The sequence below is a fragment of the Brassica napus genome, chromosome A9, assembly GCF_020379485.1.
Source record: "Brassica napus cultivar Da-Ae chromosome A9, Da-Ae, whole genome shotgun sequence".
Classification (NCBI taxonomy): domain Eukaryota; kingdom Viridiplantae; phylum Streptophyta; class Magnoliopsida; order Brassicales; family Brassicaceae; genus Brassica; species Brassica napus.
The window spans coordinates 27032539-27052456 of NC_063442.1; the positions used below are offsets into that span (position 1 = coordinate 27032539).

At 36.1% G+C, this 19918-nt stretch overlaps 3 protein-coding genes across 4 annotated transcripts; 2 read left to right on the forward strand and 1 right to left on the reverse strand.

Moving 5' to 3' along the window:
* Positions 1-3655: 3655 nt before the first annotated feature.
* On the reverse strand, positions 3656-6499 carry LOC106367252 (probable WRKY transcription factor 14). 2 transcript variants are annotated; one of them, XM_013806981.3, is made up of 4 exons: positions 6359-6499; positions 5587-6123; positions 4893-5033; positions 3656-4386 (listed from the first exon to the last, which is right to left on the reverse strand). In XM_013806981.3, the coding sequence occupies exons 2-4, from the start codon at positions 6111-6113 to the stop codon at positions 3831-3833; spliced, it is 1224 nt and encodes a 407-aa protein (XP_013662435.2). In that variant the 5' UTR covers positions 6114-6123; positions 6359-6499; the 3' UTR covers positions 3656-3830. The 2 variants fall into 2 exon arrangements, with proteins under 2 accessions (XP_013662435.2, XP_022546680.2); XM_022690959.2 differs by having other exon boundaries at positions 5587-6419.
* A 9850-nt stretch (positions 6500-16349) lies between these two features.
* Positions 16350-17132, forward strand: LOC106363188 (glutathione S-transferase T3-like). Its single transcript, XM_013802978.2, has one exon. It carries the CDS (start codon positions 16350-16352, stop codon positions 17130-17132), a length of 783 nt encoding a protein of 260 aa, XP_013658432.1.
* Positions 17133-17364: 232 nt separating this feature from the next.
* On the forward strand, positions 17365-19279 carry LOC106363189 (putative nuclease HARBI1). The gene is made up of 2 exons (XM_022690960.2): positions 17365-17478; positions 17923-19279. Exon 2 carries the CDS (start codon positions 17927-17929, stop codon positions 19205-19207), a length of 1281 nt encoding a protein of 426 aa, XP_022546681.1. The 5' UTR covers positions 17365-17478; positions 17923-17926; the 3' UTR covers positions 19208-19279.
* The last annotated feature ends 639 nt before the right edge of the window (positions 19280-19918 follow it).

Sequence of the window (19918 nt, forward strand, 5' to 3'; positions counted from 1 at the left end):
TTCATGTGTATAGGGAAGCAAACCGCTTAGCTGATGGTTTGGCTAACCTTGCTTTTTCTCTTCCATTTGGGTTTCATAGATTTGATGAGGTTCCAATTGAGGTTGATGTTTTATTACAAGAGGATGTTGTTGGACCTTTCCGGCCACGACAAGTTATTGTAAACTGAATTATGTTTTCTTTTTAATAAATTCTGGGAGTTTTCTTCCAATTTCTTACCAAAAAAAAAAAGTTTTATTCACGTATATATTGGTGTAACATTTTCTTCCATTTCAACAGTAATAGAAGGGAATACAGAAAATGATGTTTTCTCCTGACTGGTAGATTATAAGAGTAACTAGGAGTAACTACATTTTCCACTCATATTATATGGCTAGTTGTGCTTTACAGTCACAACCATATATATGTGAATAGCTTCAGAGATATGTGAAACCAATTGACAAAAAAAAAAAAAAAAAAAAAAAGAGAGAAGAAATGTAGAGAGAGAATTCTCTCTGCAGATTTTAGATCTAGATTCAAAATTTGAATCTTTTTCTCCTTGTTTTTTCATCTAAGCTATGTATGGAGCAGAAGAAGATCTCCTATCTTGAAGCCACCGTCTGTGCTCGTCCGTCTTGTCGCTCCATTCTAAGTCTCGTAAGAATCAGCTCAACCTTCTCATGGCTCCTTTGGTGATTTCGTCTTTTCAGTCGCAACTCCGCCCTCCGTCTCGACTCCGCACTCCGTCTCCTCCGTCTGTCTCGACTCCGCCCTCCGTGTCCTTTGTTTCCACTCCGCCCTCCGACTCGGAGTCGCGACTCCACCCTCCGACTCCTCTGATTCGACTCTGCAATCCGTCTCTTCCGTCTCGACTCCGCCCTGCGTCTCATCTGTCTCGACCCCGCCCTGCGTCTCCTCCGTCGAAACTCCAAGTCCATCCTCCCCCTGATCCGCCACCGTGTACGTATCCCCCTGTGCTACCTGAAGCTCGCTCTCCGCCAAAACCACCGGACCCTCCTGACGTACCGTTCAATCTCGTGCTTCTTCTGATGTCCGACACAACCTCTTCTCAACTGGTCTCAAAAACTCCTGATTTGAAATCCCTTATGCTGAATCTGGTGCCTGTGTTCAGTGATGGTGTTATTTCTCTGGTGTGTGTTGATGACACAAGTTTTGTCTCAAAGTGCTTTTCTCCTGCAGTATGCAGTGTGTTCCTTTACTGGTGCGTTGATTGGAGTCTTCACCGTTTCTCACCCAGAGATTTCATATATCCGCCTCTCCCGTTCATTATGCTTGTCATTGTGGTTGTTGATTCAACAATGGGTTGCTCGATCCCCATCCCCAACTCCATCTTCGTCTCTCTTCCTCTTCCATTAATCCAGGTGTTATTTCAGAGATTATTAAACTTAATATTAGGTGATGAGTTGATATCATTGGTTTGGTATCTTGAACTCTCCTTTGATCTATCTCTGTTTTTCGCTTTGGTGCGCCCCTTTACTGCAGTATGCAGTCCCTTTACTACAGTATGCAGTTCTATTTCTGTGGTATTCAAGTCCTTATGTGCTCAGTGGCAGCTTAATGGATTGATGCCTCACATATCCATTCATCATGTGAATCGGGTCGTTTACTGTCCGGTTTCCGCTTTTATGGAATTTGTTCTTCTCCCAATTTCATCATCTACTTTATGTGGTTTTGGTGTAGGGAATGTATTGTTGAAGATTAGAGATACTTCTAACACTGAAGTTCTAATCAAATGCTTTGTAGCCATGTTGAAGATTGTTGATTGTGCACTTGTTGCTGCTTCAATTTTGGGATTTATATCACTGCCCGTGGTCACTAATTTCCAAGGCTTCATCTTACTTTACAGCTCGATGGTCGCTGAGATTAGAGGACTTCTCGACATCATTAGTTGTTTAAGTGCTTTGTATGCCCCTATCTTTCTATGTTGCATTTGCTTCCTTGTAATATCTGTTTGTTGTTTGCCATGGATGGCTTTGTATTCGTGTATGCACACTTTCTCCATTTATGGAGAGTAACTTTTATAAGAGTAAGGTTTGATCAAAAAAAAAAAAAAGCTTCAGAGATATGTATTGGGATGCGTCTGGTGTGATTGAAGTGTGTAGATAAACGAACTTTTTCACTTTGTGTCCCATCCACCTAATATTCCTTCGCCCCACTTTTCCTGCTCCCATACCCGCAGCAAAACTTGATTACATAAACATCAATAGCTCATTAAGTCATTATTAATCACATACTAATATAGCAAAACAACTACCTTTACCTCGGGATCTATTAAAGACGGTTTGAGAGTGTAAGAAGAAAATAAAATCGTTCTAAACTATAAAGCGAAAACAAATTTTGTTTTGTCCATGTAGATATAAGACAAATATTATACAAACTGAATTTAAATAAGTAGCATTGAACAAGTATTGAGAACTTAATATTTTAATTTTCAAATTTATATTAAATTTTCAAGAATATTATAAATTATTAAAAATATAAAAGTTTCACAATAAAAAATTTATGATTAATGGTTTAAAATTTTGTTATAAAATATAAATAATCATAAAATCATATGATTATGAAGTTTCATTTAATAGATAGTCATATTAAAATATTATATATATTTATGTTACTATTATTTAAATTTAATTACATATCATACAAAATAGAGAAAATAATTGTATAAATTTATTTACTAAAATGATTGTAAATAAACAAAAGAAATTTCTTTAATTTATGTTTTTGTGTTAATATAATTATATATGTAATAGTTAAGAGTTTTCAATTATTCAACGTATATTTATTAATTTGTTTCATAATATATTAAAATATGTTCAGCAAATGATAATAAGTAAAAATAATTTGTATATAAAATGTTTATTCTAAGCGAGGTGTGGATCTATACTATTATTTGCGAAGTAAATTTTTGGAATTGAGCTCTCACGTTAAAAGTTAGAGTGGTTAATATCGTTTATACCCTTAATGAATAAAATGTATAACTAAATTAAAAAATAAAAACTAAATTTTAATTTATTTGATTAGATTGATTAAAATTAATAATAGTAATAATTATCCAAAATCTGAAAATACTAAAAAAAGATAATTTATGTATATATTGTATTGTTATCTGAAAAAGTCTTTTAGTAATAAGTTAAAAAATGAATTATATAACTAAGTATTAATCAAATAAAATTCTTAATTATATAATTAAAAATAGAATATTGAATTATCCAAAATCTAAAACTATAATTAAAAAAAAGATAATTTCTATATATATTGTATTGTTATCTGGAAATTTATTTAAGTAAAAAGTTAAAAACATAAATTATGTAATTAAATATTAATCAAATAAAAAATTTTAATTATATAATTAAAAATATAATATTAAGTTATTTTAAGATTTATTTTAATATACTAAATATAGTGTACAAAAAAACTTTTCAAAAATTATGAAAATGTTTAAGTCCGCATCGCGGGCAAAACACCTAGTTTTAAACTAATAAGTAAATAGATACTCCGTTAGTACTCGCGTAGAGTGTGACACAATAATATCTTCGACATTTGTTTCTTTCGTAATATGATATATCGTGGTCACAAAAATAAACCAAGGACAACGTGGAGACGACTCCACAGGGAAAAACCACCGCGCGCACTTTTTTAAAAGAAACTACAGAGGATCCGCCGGAGAAAACAAACAAACAAACAAATGTATAACAGATGACGATAATACCATTTACGGTATGTCAAGTAACCAGCTATTGACCTTCCACTTGGTATAATCGTCATTTAACAAGCTCAACATAATTTATAATAATAACCTTATTATTCTGTAATTAACACTATCTATATTCTATAACGACCTTGAGTCTCGGTCGTCGTTACTATTATTTGCCCCAGACCAACCGACGAAATCGATGATCCCATTGGACGCCTTCGTTTTATTGCTCCCGTAGCCGGCGACGCCTTGAGAAAGAAACATGCTTAGAGAATCTTCTTCTAGCTCTTCAAGATCTGCGAAGAAATCGTCTGGCTGATGCTGATCGTGGAGCTCCGGTCTATATGGAGCAAACTGATTACCGTAATCGTTTTCTACGTTTTCCAACTCCATATCTTCTTCTCTTTGTTCATCCTTGACGGCGGAGGCTGGCAGAGGAGAAGGAGAGGCGGAGGAAGGCGAGTGGGTATTGTTTGGAGGGCCATTGGATGGAGCGGTTGCGGTTGAGGATTTGGAGGAATTAGGGTTAGAGGAGGAGCGTATGGAACCGGCAAGAGCGTTGCGTTGAATAGGCCAAGGATGGTTATGTTCGGAAGTATATGTAATCACCAACATGTTTGGATCGGTTCGGCTTCTTTCGACTTGCTTCCTTGCTGAACAACCTTTTGAGCTGCTGCATCTATAGTAACCCCTGAGAGAATACAACCAAAATTAAGTAATCATCAAGGTTAGCAAATCCACTGCAATTATAAGAATATAATGGTATTCATCCGCCAAATTTCAAAACCATATTGAATCAAGAAAATTCATCAACATTATTGTTCTATCAACTGTAAAATTGTAAACCGAAGGATGAAATTAGTAAGACGATATGATGTAAGAATCTCTTTTTGTTTGTAGTCGTTAATTAAATTTCAAAAGGTAAATTATAACTGAACTGTAATTTTACTCGACGTGATTTAATTTTTTATGTTCGTAACACAAATGTCAAATTCGCGGGTGGGTATATATATATATATATATATATATATATGGACCAAATGTCACACTTATCAAGAGGAATGTTGTTAAAACTTAAAAGTATCCGAATCTTTGTAACAACTTGAGCCAAGAAGAATGTGGTGGCGAAAGAAAGTTTATTTTTCGAATCTTTGTTTGATGATAGATACTGATGAATGAGTGTGTGCAAACCAATACCTTGGAAAAGGAGAGCCTTTAATGGGTTTTTGACCGTACTTACGCCAAGCCCACAGATCAGACGGAACCACTTCACCGCTTGAGCGGCTGTTCATCGCAGCCGGCGCTGGTATACACACCACCTTCTTTGCCTGACTCTTCCTGCACGTATATATGGATACTTACACACGTGTAGTTTTTTGTCTATCTATGTACATGCACGTGTGTATACATGTAAGTTGTGAAAGCTAAGTTAAGTAGTGGGACATTATTATTATCAATTGGGGTTTGAGATATGATGCTATGCAGTTATATGTTCTTTAATTGTGACAGTTCATAGATTCTCCTGCATGTGTCTTCAACCTCAACCCTCCTTCCTCTCATGAATCTAAACAATTATAATGTATATACAAAAAAATTTCATGATTAAGAAAAGACAAACAAAAAGAAACTAGAAATCTTAAAAAATAAAAAGCGTACATATAACATGCACATAAACAAACCATAATTCATTCTATTATTAGCATATGCATGCTACCTAGAACCCTAATTCACTTTACTCTATATGCTATCATAGAACTGGTGCAAATTATTGCATAAAAAATTATATTGTTAATACATATAATAAATAATACCATCTTGGGAATTATTATTATATATATCGTGTAAACATTTAATGATACATTTGATCAAGATTTAAAAATTCAATATGTACCTTCTCTTAGGGCCTAGATTCGGAGGGGAAGATATCTGAATCTGAGACGAGAACGTGTTACCATCGACTAATAGACAGTTTCTAGGACTGTTTGTATCGACGTTGATGACCCCTCTCGGCGAGGCGGCAGCTGCGGCTGCGAAAACGTGAGCCGACATGGCCGGTGAATTACACGGAGAGGAATCGCTAATGATGTTACTATGCGAGATCCGGATTCTTGGGAAGACACTGCATTGACTCTTTATATGATCATCCTCTAATACCTTAGGAACTAAGAAACAGTTGTTGTTATTGTTGTCGGCGGTGGAGAAATAGCCAGAGTTTGTGACGGCGTTGAGTTCTTGGAGGAGAGGATCAGTCATGCTCACAAATGGATCTCCAAAGGGATTTATGGGATGAAGATCTGACGACGACGGTTGTGGAAGGGGCCAGATTCTCGGAGGAGAAGGAGCAAGTTCGCGCGATAACACGTGCCCGCCATCGATTCCTCGTAAGATGTCCCTTAAGTCACCTTGATAATTGTCCATCTCAAAGACGCTGCACATAATATCTATGTATGATGAGTGTGTCTTCGTGTATATTATATACAGCTATATGAAATAATCTTTAGCGAAAATCAAGAAAATGTAATCATCAGGAATCAGAAGATGAGATTATGATTTTAGCATCGTGTCTATGAGTATTTTCTTGATACAAATTGAGATTTTCTTGAGAAAATATTGAGAAAAGGGGCAGGAGAATGAAGGTTCATTAGGAAAAGAGAAACGCTGACTTTTGGTGATGCGAAGAACATCTTCCCCTTCTACATACAATATGTTGATGAGAGATAAATAGATATATATATATATATATAATATTAATCGATATTAATATTTAAGTATTGACGGAAATATAAACGAAAGCAAGTGAGATATATTATTTATTAATCATATAGATAAATTGATCAAATGGCCAAGTCTTGTTCTCTTTAGTTTAGATTATCTTTCTGAGTTTACTTGAGTTTGTGAAGTTCTTATATAATAATGGCTCTTGATTACTCGTTGCAAATAATTCGTTAGAATAGAAGTAGGATGTTGATTATAAACTAATACCTTTTCCGCTCACAAGAAGAATAAAATATAATCGCATTCTTACATTCATATTATCAAAATCTTAAATCTTCATTCTGTCATTATCATATTATTAAAAACACATCACTTTTAATACACTTTCAAATTTACTGATACTTAAATATTAACGGGATACGAACAAAGACCTCATTTTACCTCGTTTTGTTGTTTTCTGTTTTAGATGATTTTTTTTAACTGTTAGATAATTTATTGTCATGTCATAATTTCGTGATAAGATCACTCCCAAATGAATTTGATAATCATGTAGTGAGAGCATCAGTTAGTACAACTGACATCATTATCTATTAGCATTATAAAATAAAATAAGTAATTTTGCGAAAAGATATGAAATAGTACACCTGCGAAAAGAAATGGTGAAGTTAAGAGATGCGGCCGCAATTTTCGGAATACATTTCTTTGTTAGCTAATCAGAATCCTCCACAGAACTTTATGCTACCTTTCTTTTACAAAAAAAAAACATTATGCTACGCAAAAAGTATTTGTACACATGTACAAAATACTCATGCTACGCAATACATCAGTGATTTTTTTTTAAATAAATCGATGTTTTCCCTATAATTTGCAATTCATTTATTACCATGAAAATTGTCAAAAGGTCACATATTTACTAGTGGCCAAAGGGGGAAAAATCATTGTGATGGAAGTTGGAAACACCACCGATTTCGAATATTCTTTATCATCTTATTTTCTTTTTCTTTTAATTATATTTGGGATAATATAAAAGGGTATATGTATGGACAACTTCACAGAAGAACAAGTAAATGGCTAGAAAATTTATCAAACTTAGAGAAATCATATCTATACAAATATATTTGTGGGGATAACATAATAAAGTGTCGTTATGAGGATGTGAATGTTTGGTCGAGTTCATGATGAACACTAATACCCACGTTCGTGCATTGTAACTCCATCAATAGTTTTAAAATACATGAACCCACATACAAATCGTATATATATATATATATATAGATCATATTGTAAATTCTGATTTATTATAAGAGTTCGTCAGAGAAAGAAAATCAGTGGTGTTTGACAACTTTCTATTAAAAGTGGTGTTTAAAGTGTTGGATAAGCTTCAAGGTTACTTGAGTAATAAATTATTCAAAAAGGAAAGAGGAATAACTTATACAAATAGATTTAGGATAAAGTAAGCTAAGTTAAGATTCCTAGATTAATATGTAATAGGATAAGTTAAGATTTCTATTGCCTATATAAGAAGCCTAAGTGTAAGAGAGGTTTCATAAGAAAAGAAAAGAAGAAAGTTAAGAAAGATTAATAAGACAAAGCAAGAGTTTTATTAAGTTTGTGTTCATACGATCATACCAAGTTCGGATTCTGCGACTTTATTTGGTATCAGAGCCTGAGTTAATCTAATCATGAGCGATTCAGAGACAAAACCAGCTATGAAGCTAAGCGCATTACCACCCTCTGTCAAAACACCAATGCTCACAACAACGAACTATGCTGTCTGGTCTTTAAGGATGAAGGTTCTATTTAGGTTTCATGAGGTATGGGAAACCATTGATCCAGGATCAAAGGACCAAAAGAAGAATGACCTAGCTACGATTCTCTTGTTTCAAGGTATTCCAGAGAATTTAATCCTACAAGTTGGGGAGCAAGACTCTCCTAAAGGTATGTGGGAAGCATTGAAAGCAATGAATATTGGAGCTGATCGAGTAATAGAAGCACGCCTGCACACACTGATGATTGAGTTCGATCATCTGAGAATGAAAGATACTGATTCTATAGATTCGTTCTCAGGAACATTATCAGAGTTTGCAGGAACAGTTGCATCACTCAGCCATACGATAGAAGAAGCAAAACTAGTAAAGAAGTTTCTATCGTGTCTACCAAGCAAATTTCTTCAGCTCTCAGCAACACTAGAACAAGTTCTTGACCTAAATAACACAAGGTACGAAGATGTGGTAGGTCGCCTCAAAGCGTTTGAGGAGCGCTTGCGTGGAGAAGAGAGAATGCGAGGAGAGAAACTTGAAGATAATGGCAAGCTCCTCTACTCTAATCATGGAACCAAAGGCAGAGGACGAGGTTCCAATAGGGGTCGTGGGAACAGAGGAAGGGGGCGTGGTAGTAGCAACGGAGGTGAGAGAAATAAAGAGAAGAAGGATTACTCTCAAATCGAGTGTTTTCACTGCCACAAGAAGGGTCACTTTGCCTCTGTCTGTCCCGAGAAGAATGATGATCAACAACTCAACAAAGCAGAGACAGAAGTAGCTGAAGCAGCATTATACATGCATGAAGTTGTGTTTCTGAATGAAGAAAGCGTGATGCCAAAGAAACTTGAGCAAAACAAAACCGATGATGGTAACTGGTATCTTGACAACGGTGCTAGTAATCATATGACAGGAGACAAGAGTTTCTTCTCCGAACTCAATGAAAGTATCAAGGGAAGAGTTAAGTTTGGTGATGGATCATGTGTGAAAATCGATGGCAAAGGCTCAATTATCTTTGAAGCAAAGACGGGAGAGCAAAAGCTTCTAACTGATATATATTATATACCTGAGTTAAGAAGCAACATTCTGAGCCTAGGCCAAGCAACTGAACAAGGCTGTGATGTAAGAATGAAAAATAACTATCTGACTTTGAGAGATCCAAGCGGGAGGTTACTTGTAAAAGTCATAAGATCACCTAATCGTCTCTACAAGATATCACTCAAATTGGAAAACCAAGTTGCCTTCTCACAAAGATTAATGAAGAACCGTGGAGATGGCACGCACGCCTTGGCCATATCAACTTCAAGACGATAAGAAACATGGCAAAACTCGAGATGGTTCGAGGACTACCTGAGATCAACGAAGAGAAGAAGCTGTGTGAGTCGTGTCTCGTTGGGAAACAGACTCGAAATAGTTTTCCCTCTGCAACACCACATAGGTCGTCGCAGGTATTAGAGTTGTTGCACGCTGACCTCTGCGGTCCGATCTCTCCTTCAACACTAGCACAGAACCGGTACATATTTGTCATAATTGATGACAATACAAGATACATGTGGTCTATTTTACTCAAAGAAAAAAGTGAAGTCTTTGAGAAATTCAAGACCTTTAAAGCTCTTGTAGAGAAGGAAGTCAATAAAGTAATAGTAACACTTCGCACAGATAGAGGCGGGGAGTTTACTTCAAGAGAATTTCAAGATTACTGCAGCAACAATGGTATTAGGAGACATCTAACTGCGCCATATATGCCACAGCAAAACGGCGTTGTCGAAAGAAGAAACCGAACGTTAATGGAGATGACGCGCAGTATGTTAAAAGCAATGAATGTTCCAAATTATATGTGGGGAGAGGCTGTTCGACATGCAATATATCTGATCAATCGAGTTCCAACTAGAGCTTTGAAGAATCAAACTCCTTATGAGAGTTTCAAAGGAAGAAAGCCGAGCATTGGACACATCAGAGTCTTTGGCTGTTTAGCATATGCAAAACTCGATGCTGCCCTTTTGAAGAAACTCGATGACAGATCACAGACACTGGTTCACCTTGGAATAGAACCAGGGTCGAAAGCTTACCGCTTGTATAATCCTAGCACAAGAAGGATTGTGGTTAGTCGAGACGTGAAGTTCGATGAGAAAGCAGGCTGGAACTGGAATGAAACAGATAAAGGAAAGCAAGAAGAATCTGGCAAGTTCCACATGACGTGGGGATCAAGCATAGACGAAGGTAACGGTCCGTTTGTCATAGGTTCACATCAGGAAGAAAATATTGCAACTGAGACTGAACAACAAGAAGAAGCAACAGAGCCAAACCTCGAAGTAGATCACGTCGAACCAAGAAGATCATCTAGAGAGGTAAAACTTCCCAAACACCTAGAAGATTACATTCTACTCGCCGAGATAGAATGCGAACTGCTCCTGTGTTCAATCAACGATGAACCATCAACATACCAAGAAGCTAAGATACATGATCGATGGACAAAAGCATGCGAAGATGAGATTGACTCTATCAACAGAAACAAGACATGGAAGTTGGTAGATAAGCAACATGGAGTTAAAGTCATTGGTCTTAAGTGGATCTTTAAGATCAAAAGGAACGCAGACGGATCAATCAACAAATTCAAAGCAAGACTTGTAGCAAAGGGATATGTACAAGAGCATGGAATTGACTTTGAATAAGTGTTTGCTCCAGTAGCTCGTATAGAGTCCATTCGACTCTTAATCAGCTTAGCTTCTGCAAAGGGATGGGAACTTCACCACCTAGACGTCAAGACGGCATTCTTACATGGAGAACTGAATGAAGAAGTCTATGTAACTCAACCTGAAGGGTTTGAAAAAGAGGGAGAAGAACATAAAGTTTTCAAACTCTCAAAGGCACTATATGGTCTAAGGCAAGCTCCTCGCGCTTGGAATACTAAACTCGATCACGTTCTTAAAGGTTTGCGGTTCAAGAAGTGCATGAAAGAAAGCTCGGTCTACAGAAGAGAAGAAGGAGATAAGCTTCTGATTATCGCAATATATGTGGATGATCTCTTTGTTACAGGAAACTCAACAAAGATCATCAAAGAGTTCAAGACAGCAATGTCACAGAAGTTTGAAATGTCTGACCTCGGTTTGCTAACCTATTATCTAGGCATTGAAGTAAAGCAGAGCACTAGAGGGATCACAATCAAACAAGAAGCCTATGCAAGACGGATCATGGAAGAATCAGGTATGGCAAATTGCAATCCAAATTGTATTCCGATGGAGTTCGGTCTACAATTCTCAAAGGCGCTGGATGAACCAGAGATTGATGCAACTCAATATCGAAGAAAGATTGGGTGCTTAAGGTACTTAATGCACACTAGACCAGACATGGCATACTCAGTTGGGATCCGAAGTAGATATATGCAATCACCGAGAGAGTCTCACGGGAATGCGTTAAAGCAAGTTTTAAGATATCTACAAGGAACTCTCGGGCATGGTCTAGAGTTTAAACGTGGAAGTACACAGAAGCTTGTAGGGTACAACGACAGTAGTCACAATACTGATCCGGACGATGGAAGGAGCACAACAGGTCACTTGTTCTGTCTAGGAAACACACCAATCACTTGGTGCTCTCAGAAACAAGACACAGTGGCGTTGTCATCCTGCGAAGCCGAGTTCATGGCTGCAACGGAGGCTGCTAAACAGGCTATCTCGTTACAAGAACTCTTGAGTGAAGTAACAGGAGGTGGGACGAAGAAGACACTGATTCTAGTCGACAACAAGTCAGCTATATCTCTTGCAAAGAATCCAGTCTTTCACCGACGAAGCAAGCATATCCACAAGAGGTTTCACTTCATTAGGGAATGTGTTGAGCGCAATCTCATTGATGTGGAACATGTACCGGGAACATAGCAGAAAGCAGACATTCTGACTAAAGCATTGGCCAAGATCAAGTTCAAGGAGATGAGGTCGATGATTGAAGTTCAAAACCTAAGTGAAAATGGTTTGAAGCTTAAGAGGGAGAATGTTGGATAAGCTTCAAGGTTACTTGAGTAATAAGTTATTCAAAAAGGAAAGAGGAATAACTTATACAAATAGATTTAGGATAAAGATAAGCTAAGTTAAGATTCCTAGATTAATATGTAATAGGATAAGTTAAGATTTCTATTGCCTATATAAGAAGCCTAAGTGTAAGAGAGGTTTCATAAGAAAAGAAAAGAAGAAAGTTAAGAAAAATTAATAAGACAAAGCAAGAGTTTTATTAAGTTTGTGTTCATACGATCATATCAAGTTCGGATTCTGCGACTTTATAAAGCGCCGCTAGGGTTGGTCGGAAACAAAAATCACTATAAAAATGACGAGGAAATACAACAAGTTTGAGTTACATCCGGACTAGTGAAAATGCCACATATATACATTAGTGAGCAAGTTTTTATTTATCTTAACCATGAGAAAAATAATGTTTAGCCGAGGAAATGGAGTATTGCCATATTCTTTTACCAGCGCTTGTTCCAGCTGGTCGACAACGGGACCCTGAGGTGGCGCAAGGCTACTAATCTGCAGAGTTGTTTGTAAAACTTGTTCGCCATCCTTATTTTTCTGGTTTAAAACTCGTTCTTTATCTTTGTAAACTGATTAAGATTAGGCTTTTCTAGTTGATGCAACGACATTATCAAATAATTGGGCTTGAAGCATGTTGATTTAGGCTTTTTTCTATACGTGTTCATAAACATCCACTCAGAGCCGGTCCTGAAATTTCTGGGGCCCTATTCAAAATTTAAAAAAAAATTTGTTTATTTTTCAAAAAGAAATTATAACTTTTTTAAAAAAAAATCAGTTAAAAAATTTATTTCTTTAAAGCCAAATTTTAAATTTTAATCACACAAATATACTTTCTTATTTTAGTTGTACTTTTAAATTTATTGAATTTTGTTTTTAGTTGTATTTTTAAATTTATTTATGTTAAATCATGAACAACAAAATAAATTATTTTGTATTTATATTTTTACATGCAAATACATTAATATTTATGTATGTATATAAATGATTTTTTTTAAATTTGGGGGCCCCATAATGTGGGGGCCCCATTCAAATGTTTCTTGGGACTGCCCACAAGCCCGGCTCTGCATCCACTTTAAGTGCATGAATCTGTACATGTACATGTCCTTTAAGTATTTCTAAAGTTCATTACTAAAAAACCCTAGCCACTCTTACTTAGCTTCGTAAACTGCTGCATTTCAAATCCGTCGGTTTACTATAAAGCTACTGATTAATTTATTTGGGGGAAAGAAGATTTCTTGTAATGTAGTTGGTATGTGGGAACTTGATTAATTTATCGATGTTTTTATTTTTTTTAACACTGGATATATTATGCTATTATAAACTCGGAGAAATATTACAGACGATTCTACCGCCGATAATTCTACTTGTCTTATGAAAATTCACATCTGACTGTATCATTTGAGCCGTCCTATCAGATCCACCCTTGACGATACTCTTTGCGCCATGCTGCAAATCTCTTGTAAGTCGTTTCTCCATTAATTCGCATAATTTCTTTTTTTCTGGAAATCAAAACTCAGGCCTGCTGGTGTAGAACCATTAATGAATCCACAATTTATAGATGTTTCTAACGGTGACTTGATTTGTATACACGCTTCTTCGTGTGTATATACTATATATTATATACTAATGTTTAACATAATCAAAGACCACTAGACAAAGCTTTGGATATATGTTTTAACTTTTAACATGTGTAAGAAAACAATCGAAAAAAAAAACATATAACATTGATATGCATAGTAGGGATCTATCCTTTAGCAACTTTCTATATCTAAAGAAGATAACCGTCTTTTCCAAGCTATAGTTTTAGTAGCTTGATATATCTTGGCGAGCATAACCCTTTGTGTTTGTAACTACAAGCTGCCTCATTTTCTATTGAAATTATTTACCCATCAAGCGTTAGTACTTAGTACTAAGTACTCTTTGTGATCAGTGCCGTCTCTAATTATTTATAGGCCTTGTTCAGAAAATTAACGGTATATTCAATGATATAATAAAATAATTTTAAATTTATTTTGAACCACTAATTTAAAAAAAATTATAGTTCTATTTATGTATTTGACTCTTTTGAAATTATAAACTCTAAATTTAGTAATATATTTAAAAGTTTAAAATTTTAGATTATAATTTATACATTTAATTTCAAAAATTCTTAAATACTTTTTTAGTTATAGTTTTGGATCATGTTTGACCGCTTTACTTGCTCGTCTTATTAGACGGCCATGTTACGATGTGATAGAATGTGAAGTAAAGTTACATTCAAATCTAGAAGCCATGCAGCTAAAGTAAGCTAGAGCATTAGTATTGAAGTTTTTCAAGTGTGAAAATATAAAAATATAATAATAATATTTATTAGAGAATTTTTAAAATTTTAAAATCTCATGCCAATTTATTTAGTGAGAAATTTTGATATGATGTTCTCAAAATTTTAAAATATTTAGTCAAATATTAATAGTATTATTCATAAAAGAATCCAATATTGATGTTCTAAGAGCATGTACAACGGGGGTTTTTAATAAATCCTAAAGTACAAATCCTTCACTATTAAGCATAAAATATTAATATTAAACTCACTTAACTTAAGGATCAATCCTTTCCTAAGGATTATTTTGCGTGAATCCTTGTTGACGTGGCACTTGTTTTTTGTCTATCGCGTGCAGGGTTTCCCGTGTTCGTGTCATTTGAAGTGGAGAGGAGAAAAAAAAAGTTTGTCTCTCCGATAGGCGATTCGCTCTCTCCGGGTAAGATTTTTGAATCGACGGGTTGTTCTGTTCTTCTCCTCTGATTCTTTGGATTTACATAGGGTTTCATGTGTTTCTCTTCGCAAATTAGGTTACGGAATTGGGGATTAGGGTTTTCAATCACGTTTTGAATTTCAATCAATTTCGGGTATCTTTCGTTTGTAATAAAGGTTTAAAATCGATAGAGGTATCATTCGATAGGATTTTAATAGGGCTTTGAATCAGATTAAATATCGTGAGTCTTGTGTTTAAAAATGATTTGTGTTTCAATCGATTTGGGGTATTTTTCCTTTGAAACCGGTTTCAAATCGAGTCTCCTGTCGGAGTATTGGGTTTGATTAATCATTTTGACTGATTCTTTGAAATGTGTTGATGTTTGGTTATATTTTTGTATTAACGAGTGTGTTTATCTTCTTTCAGGTTTAAAAGACATGGGACGATATAGCTACAGCCAACCCAGTTCATCAGACGAGTATGATATAGACATTACTTCGCTTCTTGAAGCAGAATGTCAAATCTACGCGGATGAAGCTGAGAGTAGGCAGACTATAGTTGAGCCGGTTGCGTACGTTCCTCAACCTGAGTGTGATGATGGAATTCCCAAGACCTGCTACTGTGGTGCTGAGCCTGTCGTTGCAATAGCTTGCACAAGGAAAGATCAAGGGAGAAGGTACTTCACCTGTGTCAATGCGGATGATGGAGACTGCCATATATGGAAATGGTGGGATGTGGCCGTCATGGAGGAGTTTGGTGACCATCAGAGACAACTTAGGGAGCTTAAGGCCCAAGCTGAGTCGAGTGATGAGAAGCTGGTAAAGGTTGAGAAGAGAGTGGGTGAGTTGGCTAAGAGGAAAACCGGAATCACAAATGGCCTTCCAGTGGTTGTTTGTGCGAGGGTTAGTCTCTTCTTTGTACTATGTGTGCTGGTCTCGTTCAAGTGGGTTAGTTTCTTCCCTTATGCTTATTTTTTCTTGTTTATTTTACTTTAAAACTTATGACTCTTTTATCTCATTTCTGTTCAGGAGGAGCTTCAGAGGATGATAAGGAGACTCTTTTAGGACATGTCTGCACTTTAGAAGGTAATGTACAAACAACTTCCAACTCTTTTACGTAATGCTTGTGTTTTGTTCTGTAGTTAAGTTGTTTTTATAAATATGTTTAAACTCGAAATGAAACCTAAAATATTTTAAAGTCTAAAACTCAGATTTGATTGGTGATAAATGCAACTTAATTGCGCGCTACCTTCCTAACTCCTCTGAGTTGATAGGGTTAAATGTATAGCAATTGCTTTCTACCTTCCTAACTCCTTTAAATTGATTGCTAGTAAATGTATAGCAATTGCTTTCTACCTTCCTAGCTAGAAAATCCCCTACTTAAGTCTCTGTGATGCTGAAATATAGTGACACAGAGCATTGCATAACCATGGATACCACCTCTGGTTTTGTTAATCTACTCAATAACCAATCGGTTGTTGACCTTGAGTCACCCGAAGTGGATACCACCCCTAGTTCTGATCAGTCTGCGGTGAAGGAGAGGAGGAAGTGGACTATGAAGGATGATAAAATCCTGATAGGAGCATGGCTTAACACAAGTAAAGACCCGGTGGTGAGCAACGAGCAAAAAGGTGGTGCTTTCTGGAAGAGGATCCAAGACTACTACAACTCAAGCCCACAGCTCGTTGGGACAATACCTAGAGAGCTTGGTCAGTGCAAGCAGAGGTGGGCTAGAATCAACGATCTTGTCTGCAAGTTTGTTGGAAGTTATGAAGCGGCTTTGAGGGAGCAGCGTAGTGGTCAAAACGATGATGATGTGATGAAAGCAGCCCTTGATATCTTCTATAATGACTACTCCATCAAGTTCAACTTGGAACATGCGTGGAGGGAGTTGAGACATGACAGGAAATGGTGCTCCACCAATCTCTCTAAGGACACTGTGAAGGAAAAGAGGAAACAAACGGTGGAGGTTGATGGAGAAGACGATGTGGGAGTAGCCGAGCGTAGACCTATGGGTGTGAAGGCTAGTAAAGCGGCCTGTAAGAAGAAGAAGAGTGGTAGAGAAGAGGAGTTGGAAAAGATACAGGGAATTTTGGACACGAAACACAAAATATCTAAAGAGAAAGTTCTTGCGCGTTTACTAGCCAAAAATGATCCTCTCTCTGAGATGGAAACTTCTTTAAAACTGAAATTGATGTCTGAGATGTTCTGATGTTTAGTAGAGTAGTTTAAGGTATTAAACTTGTTTTGAGATGTTGTTTGTTGTGATTGGTAATATACTTTGCTAACTCTTACTTTATTTGATGTTGCAGGGTCAAGGTCACGGGTGCATGAAGTGTAGTGAAAGTCACGGGTGAAGGTGTTTTGTTGTTTTCCCAAGTCACGGGTTGTATTATGTTTGCATGAAGTCACGGATGTTGTGTTTCATGTCTCGGCTTATATATATCTCTTGTACTCTCTTTATTCCAAGCACTTGTAATCTCTTTTATTCGAACTTGTAATCTCTTCGGCGAATTTGAAACTCCAAACTAGTAACCACTTATTGTAACTCCAGACAAGTAAGCACTTATTGTAACTCTTGTTTTTGTGTTTTGTTCTTCTTACGTGTTGTTATTAAGTTGATGCTCTTTCTTCATCTGATGCTTCCGATTAATTGTAAGACTAAGATCATCTTGTTGATATTATAATGGACACGAAAGATAGTATTATAATGCATCCTCTTTCTCTGTTATTGATGTGTTAAACAATTGATGTTTAGTACGTTAAAATCTTCATGCAAAATTTGGTAAAATTCAAGCCGTTTAATTTTCTTAATTAAGTTATAATTCTTTAAAGCCAAACAATTAAGTTATAATTCTTTAAATTCAAGCCGTTTAATTTTAAATAAATAATATAATCTTGCACGTTTGGTAAAATTAATATATAAAATTTGTTAGATAAAAATATAATACTTGTGCATCATCGTCATCAAAATATAAACTTGTTTTTTTTTTTCAATTCAGGAGGATGTCCTCATCGTCATCTGATGGAGTGGAAGAAAGATTGGACGAAATTATTGACGAAATCATTGACGAAAGTTACAACAACATTGTGGAATCTCAACCCAAAAAGCAGAGGAAACGCGCTTATATAGAACGAAACCGGGAATTAGGACACAACCGATTCTGGAATGATTATTTCAGCGAAGATGCAACATTTCCGACACATGTATTCAGACGCCGTTTCCGTATGAACAAAGACTTATTCTTGCGTATTGTCTATCGCCTCGCAGAAAGCGTTCCATTCTTTCAACAGAGACGAGATGCAACGGGGAGGCTGGGTCTCTCTCCACTACAGAAATGTACGGCGGCGATTCGTCTCCTTGCTTATGGTAATGCAGCAGACGCGGTTGATGAATATCTCAGAATTGGTGAAAGCACAGCAATTTCCTGTTTAGAGCATTTTAATGAAGGAATTATCGGGTTATTTGGTGAAGAGTATCTACGAAGACCGACACCAGAGGATCTTCAACGACTACTCTATATTGGAGAGATACGCGGTTTTCCGGGGATGGTAGGAAGCATCGACTGTATGCATTGGAGGTGGAAAAATTGCCCAACCGCTTGGAAAGGACAGTACACCCGGGGATCAACAAAACCGTCAATTGTCTTAGAGGCAGTAGCTTCACAAGATCTTTGGATATGGCATGCTTTCTTCGGTCTTCCAGGTACCTTAAACGATATTAATGTCCTAGATCGGTCTCCTGTTTTTGATGACATTATTCAAGGTCGAGCTCCGAGGGTAGAGTACATGGTCAACGGACACATGTATAATTTGGCGTACTACCTAACAGACGGTATTTATCCAAACTGGTCAACATTTATCCAATCTATCTCAATCCCTCAAGGAGAAAAAGCAGAGTTATTTGCTAAACATCAAGAATCAACCCGAAAAGATGTGGAACGGGCTTTTGGAGTTTTGCAATCTCGCTTTGTAATTGTGAAAAATCCGGCTCTTTCATGGGACCAGGATAAGATTGGGAAGACTATGAGGGCATGTATCATACTACATAATATGATAGTCGAAAATGAAAGAGTTGGATACAACACTCAGTACGATACAACGGAATTTGAAGAAGGAGATGTACCTAGCAGTTCACGGGTGCATAAGCCTCGTGATACAGACCTCCCTCCAAGCGTCACTGAAATTCGTGCCAATCGGGTTCGGGTCCGAGAGCAAGAAACACATTACCAATTGAAGAATGATTTGATCGAAAATATTTGGAACAAATTTGGTGATGAAAACTAATAATTGTTGTATTTCATATTTAATCATGGAATAAATAAATTTTTCAATTTAATAAATTAATATTTCAATTTAACATGTTTGTTTCTTTTCAAAAAAATAAAAATATTTTCAAATTTATAATTTTTATATTCTTAAGGATTCCTAATGAATAACACCATTGGACATACTTATTTGATTAGAATCCTTAACTATTTAGAAAAAAAATAATAATAATATAATATATCTAAGGATTCCAATGGTGAGTACACCATTGGAGATGCTCTAAGTGATGTAACTAGACGACTTAGTTTGTGTCTCCCTCGTCTCGAAAATTCTACAAAAGTCAAAGGTAGAAAATATATAGAAGAAAACAAAAAAGGCAAAGAGTAGTTTGGACTTATAAAATGATTGGTAAAAAAAATCAAAGCAGATCTCTCGGATTCTGAAAAAAGGACCTAAACGGTGAAGAGAAGAACAACATGGTAATTTCAGTGTGGAAATTAAGAACATGAGTTCCTGACTGGTCTTTTTATTTTTCAGATGGCTTTGGTTCTTCCATTACATTACTATTACTTTCACTATTTTCTTTTCTTTTCTAAAAATCATCGATAAACTGTTTATTTGGATTGACAATTCGAGAAAAAAGGGCAGTGAACAGTTAATCTGAAAAGAAACGATTTGACTGGTTTTGGATGTGTTCTAAAAATTCGATAAAAAGTGTAAATCCATCAC